Source organism: Uranotaenia lowii, chromosome 3 (genome assembly GCF_029784155.1).
Source record: "Uranotaenia lowii strain MFRU-FL chromosome 3, ASM2978415v1, whole genome shotgun sequence".
Lineage (NCBI taxonomy): Eukaryota > Metazoa > Arthropoda > Insecta > Diptera > Culicidae > Uranotaenia > Uranotaenia lowii.
Genome location: NC_073693.1, coordinates 19,366,073 through 19,374,001, shown reverse-complemented (window position 1 = coordinate 19,374,001; position 7,929 = coordinate 19,366,073). Strand labels below are relative to the sequence as shown.

The window sequence follows — 7,929 nt, the reverse complement described above, 5'->3', positions numbered from 1 at the left end:
AAAAATGTAGTTTGTTATGTCATTATTGCGCGTAATGTTTGCGTTCAATCTCTTCAAAAAACATCTAACCTTTATTTCTTAAATCTATTTTGAACAAAAATTTTCCAACTAGATTTAATGAATTGAAAAACTGCATGTCAACCTTCTCCTTTTTATTTTTTTTAAGTCCGTTCATTTCTTGATAGAACTTTTTAATTCGAATACCTTTGTTTAATGAATCATTTTCCCGAATTCAATGCATATTTTTATGGTGTTATATGGTGTTTTATGCCAAACATTCCGCTGATTAAGTTGGCGAAAATGGAAGAAGTAAGTTTCGGAGCGGTCTGAAATTCGATTTGAAAGTATGCAAAGAAAAGCATCTTCGTATACTAAAAAAATCGGGGCGGAAACCACATCCTGTGGACAAAACTTTGGACCTGAAAGTCATGCGTGCTTAAACCTGAAAGAAGGCTGCTTCAGTTCAGGATGTGGTCAAAAACGTGAATCCACTATCAGCACTGTCCATCGTGCCAAGGTAAGATTGGGTCTAATGATATATAAAAGCGAAAGAAGCCGAAGCCTACACCCACAAATCAGGCTCTACTCTAGTAATGAACTTCCTTGGAGGTGGAATTATCGGTATAAGATTCTATGCCGGTCCGGCATTAACAAGCTTTTTAATAACTGGCATTATCTTCCCAGCGCAACCGCATTGCACATGACTGAAAGAAGCCGATTAAAACAAATCACAATACAAATCAGGATGGAAACAATCAGCCAGCAAGGATATTGTCCAATGATGTAGCGAGCGCTGTGTGTGTATGAATTGGCATAAGAAAAAAAAACATTCTTTGTTTCCAACTGACAACAAAAAACCACCAGCCAAGATGAGCTGTGCGTGTGTATGTAAACCGACCGGCAATAGAAAAAAGTTTCTAGTTTCCAAAGACAAAGAATGATGAAAAAACACCGGCCAAACGCCAGACGGCCAATGCAGTGCGTTTTTTTTTAATTGGGCTATGGCAGAAGGAATATGACAATAAACTTTCGTTTGCTAACCGACTCAGATGGTGCACTGGACAAGATATCGTACTGGCAAAGCCGAGATGAGATGTTGCAGTGAGTTCGATTTTCACTATATTTTTTTTAGATGAATTATCCAAAAGGATGAAAACCCCATAAAATGTTTTCCTTGTTTCGTTTGAATGTAGTTGTCATGCATGATTTTTGCTTGGAGGCTCGAATCTTTATGCCAGTAGTGCATTTCACATAGAATCTGGTCGCATCTTTTCATTTACTGCAGCGCCCCTAGTTGTCACATCGCGAATCTATTGACAGTGTTTTGATCCGGATGGTTTGTTTACTTAGTGGTGAAAATTTCATCAAGATTGAAGCTGTCAATCTGTAGTTGTGGGAAGAAGACTAAGATTTTCATCACTGCGGACACAATGAATGGGAATGTTTACAAAGAAGAATGTCTCCAGAAGAAGGTTTTGCCATTCATTCGGTCCCACAAAGGTCCGGTGAAGTTCTGGACGGACCTGGCAAGCTGCCACTACAGCCGGAATGTCGTTAAGTGGTATAAGGAGAACAAGATCGATTTTGTTGAAAAAAGTATCAATCCACCAAACTGTCCGGATTTCCGTCCCATCGAGAAATATTGGGCAATAGTTAAGGGCAAACTGAAGAAATGTGGCAGAACCATGAAAAAACCCGCTCAAATGAAAAAGTGGTGGAACAAGATTGGATTCTATGTGAAACAGACTTTACACTTTGCAACGTATTTTCGTCACAGAGATTTGCCCGAAAATTATGTAATCAACTGCTGTGTGGAAAACCGGTGTGCGTTATCATCGACGACGAAACCAATTTCAAGTTACAAAACGCTTCCGTGTGATCTGTAATCCACTGTTCGGGATCACCAAAGTATTGACGAGACCGAGACATCAATTTTTACTGAAAAAATCAATGAAAAGGAAATGTTGATACCAGGGCCGTAGGAAGAACCGACTCATGGGGAGGGGGGGGGGGGGGGGTTGGTGACTGATTTTTACCTATGATTTTTTGCCCAACAGAAAACGAACAAAAAAGATTAAATCAAAATATATTTGAAACTATATGATTATTAACTTTTAAGTACTCATTAATAGTTTTCGTATTAAATCGTAACTATAGAAAAGTGGTCCTTAGCCTTAAGGGTGAGCTTACTTTTTTTATAATGAAACCTTTAGAAACAAAATGTGGAATTTGTTTTCATTGATGGTTAAAATTTATGAATTTGTTCAAGAGTCTGGTAGATCAAAGTTATTTGATTTGAGCATAAAATAAGTTCTTTGTAGGGTAGCCTTCAATTTCTCAAAAAAGATTATTCTATACTTTAATCAAACAAGCCTAATCTTCCAAACTTTAAAGCAAGTTCCAAGATTCTATCCTTTGATGAAAATAAATAAAAATGTTCAAATAAACAGCAAGAGATAATACATTCTCGGATCAAATTTGTTTTGAACAAAATTTATGATTTTAATTTGAAATTTGGCTTTAAAAAAACTACAATATTAAAAATGTTAAACAATACACCGAGAAAATATAAAATTTCGTGCAGATTTTTTAGGTGAAGATCAGCTACATGTTTCTTTAACAGTTTCTTTCTTTTCTTTCAAATATAGGTTCATAAAGAATCAATTCCAGAATGATAATCCTGAGGATGATTTTTTTTAAATATAATTTATGATATTTTGCATAAAATAAAACTTAAAAAAATTAACTCAAATTCTAGTTTATATTTGTAATTTTTTGCTGAATTCTGTTAACAAACTTATTCTGATTTAAAAAAAATTAAATCTGGAAATCAAGCAAATATTTAAGTTATTGTTCTCTTGAATTCCTCAACAATTTAATGTTGATTGAAAAACTTATTCACAAGCCAAATCTTTTTCTGAATTTTTAATCTGAATTCTGAACCTGAATTCAAAAATTGATTTTTGAATCTGTTTTCGAATTTCAATACGATTTCTGAAATGTACAAAAATTACGATTGTCGAATCTTATTAATAAATATTTAATTTTAATTAACAAATAAGAATTTTACTAGCCAAGCCCTCATTCATGAATATATTATTTGAACTCTGTAGTGCTGGTCTAATATTAATTTATTATCAATTAATTTATTAATAATCCGTTTTTTAGATCTGAAATAAAATGTGAATTTAGAATGATGAATCTAAATCTGAGTTTTCAATTTTGGATCAACACTTAGAAGTATTAAATGTTCAAATTTTGTGTAAGAATATTTTTTATTCTTTAGCTTCGAATTTGAATATAAAACCAAATTCTTCGTTTTTTATATTCGGAAAACTGTTATAAAAACATTGGAAATGCATAAAATTTTCGAAAAACATGATTCAAATTTGATATGAAATGCTTTTGAACCGGGATTTCAAAGCAGCTTATCATTCGAACTGAAAATCAAGAATCCTAAACTTGGTACAAAATCCGAAATACGAAAATATGTAGAAATACAAATTTGGTTATGGGAACATTGAACCAGAACCTCCAAAATGGGTTTAATTTAAAATTTTACATTCAGACCTGAATTTCTATGACAAGGTTGTAGATTTCCCAGTTTAAACCGGGTTGGCCTGGATATTTAATATAAAACTTTGGAAAGTCCGGTTTGACCCTGTTGCCCGGATTTCATTGGAATAGCCCAGATTTTGCCTGGGTTTCTTTCTCATTTTTTAATCAAACTTAAAAAAAATGTGTTGTAAATAAATTTGTTTTTATTTATTGATAATTTCTGAAGCAAGTTTAAAAAAAAAGAATCATGAAAAGGTTTTCTTTATTGATTTTCGATGAGTTATTCCTAGGTTCTGAACAGAATTGCCCGGATATTCCCGGATATTTTGCCAGGTTTTTATATAAATCAGCTCGGATTTGTCCGTCCCGGATACGTGCTGAAAAAATTCTGGCAACCGTTTTCCATGAACAAGTGAGAAAATTTTGAAAAACTGTAGCAGAATTTTAAACTTAGGATGGGTTTTTGTGGTTTTGGCACTAGTTTTTAGTCTAGATTGTTACTCTTCAGTTACTTTGCTCTATTATCATAACTGGATTACGAATTTAAAATTTTAAGTGTAAGGTAGAATACCTCGCTTGTTTTTTTGGACCCTCATGGGGGGGGTTTAACCCCCAATTTAATTATATTTAAACTGTTTTTTTTTAATTATGCTTAAACATAATAGGACATTCTATAAAAGTGAAGCTGAATTTTTTAAGTAAATCTGATAATTTCAGTTGTTAGGTCTAGGTGAAAAATGATTTTTAAATGCAAATTTGGTCCTGCAATCGACATTTTGATTCAAATCATCCCTGTTTTTTGATGAGATTCGTTCAAAACATGTTCTCCAAACTACCACACTCTCACTTTATGTAAGTGAATGTTTTTAATAGTGTGTATCTTAAATTTAATGAAGTTGCAAAAATGGTTGCAGTTGTATTGTGCAGTCACCGTAAATACACAGGCACAGCATTGACCAACCGGATCAACTTATTCGAGTCTGGATGCCTGGCGGTGATTGACTCCATCCTCATCTGTCTTGTGATGAGATATGAAAGGACGTGAAAACGTATTTTTATTTTCTATCTAGCCCCAATACCGTTCACATCTTAAGCCAATAACGTTGGAATGTCGAGAACTCATTATTGGAGTAAAGGTTGAATTGTTCCGTCAGTGTAGCTCTTAGAGTGTGCTCTTAGAAAAATGGAGTGTGTTTTAGGAAACCATCCTTCCCATCATGTGCATAACAAAAAAAGACGTTCATTAATGGAATTCTTTAGGCAGCGCTTTGTTTTTAGATTTTCGGATGACCCCTTTTTGAGGGGGTCGTCCATACAACACAAATACTGTGTTAGCGATATTGACGTCGTTATACATCGGATTTTAAGTCAGCCAAATAGAAATTCGCTGCAGCATTCTTTTTACTTTTCGACAGAAAAATGTGCTCTTTTTGAAAAGATTTGTAATCGCTGATGATAAAAACTCGTGCCGGAACCAAACAAAATCAACAAAGCTATTGTTTTATAGATGAGGCATGCTCAGTTTGGTAAAACTTGTAAACTTATCCAATGCAAAACTCTCTCAAAGACTTAAAAAAAAGTTTTAAGAATAATCTTTCTAAAGAAACAAAATTTGGTATCTGCTCACTAGTCGGTGATTTAATCAGATCAATTCGACATTTGAGCGCCTTTTTTTGTTTTTTTCATCTGTTTTTCACCCCTGGATCGGATTGAGTTAAAAATTAAGACATTAATGTTTTGAATGACGGAAAATCCGTCTAAGGTATCAAATTTTGTGTCAGGGGTCGGCCAAGGGTGTCGTTCGTATTATCTATTCAGTGTTTTTGTTGTATTGACGTTATTGTGCATTGGATTGGAATGAAAATTGGCAAACGGGGATTTTAGGGACGAGCAATTGACTTCAAGCATCAAATTTTGTGCAAGGAGTCAGCAAAAGGCAACACAAGCAAACACAAAACAGTTTATATGAAACACTCATATAAACAGTATGAAACACGTTCATAAAAACTGTTTAATATATTTAGCAATATTGTCGTGAAAATACCCAACCACTGTTTAAATACGAGCTCCTCCTCTTTTATTGATAGTTAGAAACAAAACGAAGTTCGTACGGGAACAGCTAGTATATAAAAATAATACAACTTTAGTTAAAACAACAAACAACACCGAGTTTCGAACAAAATGGAAAATAGACCAAAAAGATAAAAATGACAAAATGATCCGAAAAACAAAAATGAGCAACATTCTATGAATAAAAAAGACTTATTAGAGTTACGAAATGACTTAAGTTTACCATTCCTATATTCGTGATTTCTGTAGTTTTTGCTTCAAATCATTAAAGATGTTATGCTATTTTATTCGTCGTTTTTTTCTGAAAACCAGCCGTTTTTCGAAAATCGATAGAGTCCCAGAAAAACAATTTTTGGCAAAAAAATTTGAACTACAGTCACACCACAATCATTAGTCACTTAACGCAGCCTTTCATCACTAATTGTTTGTTTATTCGGGTGATGGTAGCTTTGCATGAATTCCAATCATTAAATACATCCTCTTTGAATTCAAATATGTTGTCATTTTAAATTGTCTTAAAAAATAACATTATTTATCGAAACAATTAACGTTTTTCAAAACCGCACATATGGTTCCAAATTGTTCCCGTTACAATTATTAGTCAACTTTTTTTTACAATGGGCGATAGAATCGAAAAGTTGTTCTTTCCCTTCTTAAGAAAAACCCGGAAAAATTGTCATAAGTTGGGCGAAATTTTAGTTGCATCCCACTTGACTAATGTAAAACTATCACTCAAATTCGGCAGCGTTTTCATCGCTTATGGCAACCCTCGAATATCAACATGGATTTCAACTTGTTTCTTACAAATATTCAAAGACATTCTTTGCTGGTATACCCACCTAATTCTATTTTATTCTGTTAGAGCACTACCCAATTCGTTGTTGCGTAGTTCCAGGTAGTTTTTAAAAACTTGTCGTGCAAAGTTTTGTTCAACGCTGAACTTAAAACGGCATTAATAATTGAAGATGATCAATACGTTCCTGAATATTCAACTTGTACAGGAGATTCGTATTGTCACGCACTGCCACAAATGGCTGGTTCTAAGAGGCTAAGTAAATATCACACTTTTAAAATCGGAAATTCGCCGGAAGGTAGGTATTTAACCCTTCACTACATGATTTTTTAATCATTTTTCATCAATCATGTTTCATGTATAAATTTTTGCAAATTTATTACTTTATGAACGAAGGGTTAAGCCTAAAAGAATTCAACTATATTCAATAATCGAATAAGTTTTCTTAATAGTGTGTTTATTTGAATTCACCTTTAAAGTCCTTTATTCAAAAATAAGAATTGACTGCTCAATGAACCAAGGTAAACTACCTGCAATCGATCCCTGAGCTTCGTTTTCAACGCCTTCACACAAAAATCCACCAGCTTGACGGCATACTTGGGCACATTGATGACATGAATTTCTCTGGGCCGATACTTGATGGAATCGTTAATAGCACCCATGCTCGTTTTCAGCTTCGGCAACGTCCAACTCCCCAAATGAGCCAGGGTGACACCTTCAAGGTCCATAATCAGTACCAGTCCTTGAACCTGATACAGCTCCACATATTGGTAGGTATCGAGGAGTAGAGCTGCTAGCAGATTAATTTCTTCCGGTTGCACTTTCATGGGATCATACATTCCTACCCGTACGGTTATCACCAACCTTCCCTGAGCATCGGGTCCCAATGGGACCACGATTTTCTGCTTTCTTAGAGGTTCCAATTTCAACGGATCCGTAACCATGAAAAACTCCTTACACGTTGTTCTACAAATGAACCATCTTTCTAACATTTCACAGGAGGCCTGAACGTTGAATTTACGCACCCGTAGAAAGCTTAAAAGAAACACCGGATCCGTTCGACAAAATTTAATCTGAGGATGTTTGGCAATGAACTCGCGCATCTGGGCCAGCGCAGGTTCTCGGGTATGGTCATATTCGTTCAGTTCCTCCCGGGCAATCGCAAGCTGCATCTCGTCCAGAGTTGTCCGGTACGGTTCATAGCTAGCGGGACACTTATCGTAGTAACTGATCGATTCTGCGGACATCGTGCGCGCCTCGTTTCGATTCACGTCGTTAGAATCTAAAACTCAACTAACCTGCCGGCGCATACCCATTTGAAAGGGAACCTTGAATCACTCCGAGCTAGGGATGGTAATGAGTATTTACAAAAGGATCTGTATCTTGGTTGGTATGTTAACCCTCTCATCAACAATTATCAGTCTTAAAAGTCTCTAGAAACTCTATTATTAATCATTTTCGAAGCGGCCAGTAGAAGGTTATCCGCCATCAATTAGAGATAAAAAAAT

At 34.9% G+C, this 7,929-nt stretch overlaps 2 protein-coding genes across 2 annotated transcripts in view; both read right to left on the bottom strand.

Moving 5' to 3' along the window:
* LOC129752022 (clavesin-2-like) overlaps nt 1–7,668 on the bottom strand; it is a 25,657-nt gene extending 17,989 nt beyond the window's left edge. Inside the window, exon 1 of the mRNA XM_055747812.1 lies at nt 6,952–7,668. Coding sequence (XP_055603787.1) covers nt 6,952–7,668 — 717 coding nt within the window. The remainder of the gene's footprint in view (nt 1–6,951) is intronic.
* The window catches only part of LOC129757643 (phosphatidylinositol 4-kinase beta), a 281,978-nt gene that overhangs the window by 242,420 nt on the left and 31,629 nt on the right, over nt 1–7,929 (bottom strand). The gene's annotated exons all lie outside the window — the stretch shown is intronic.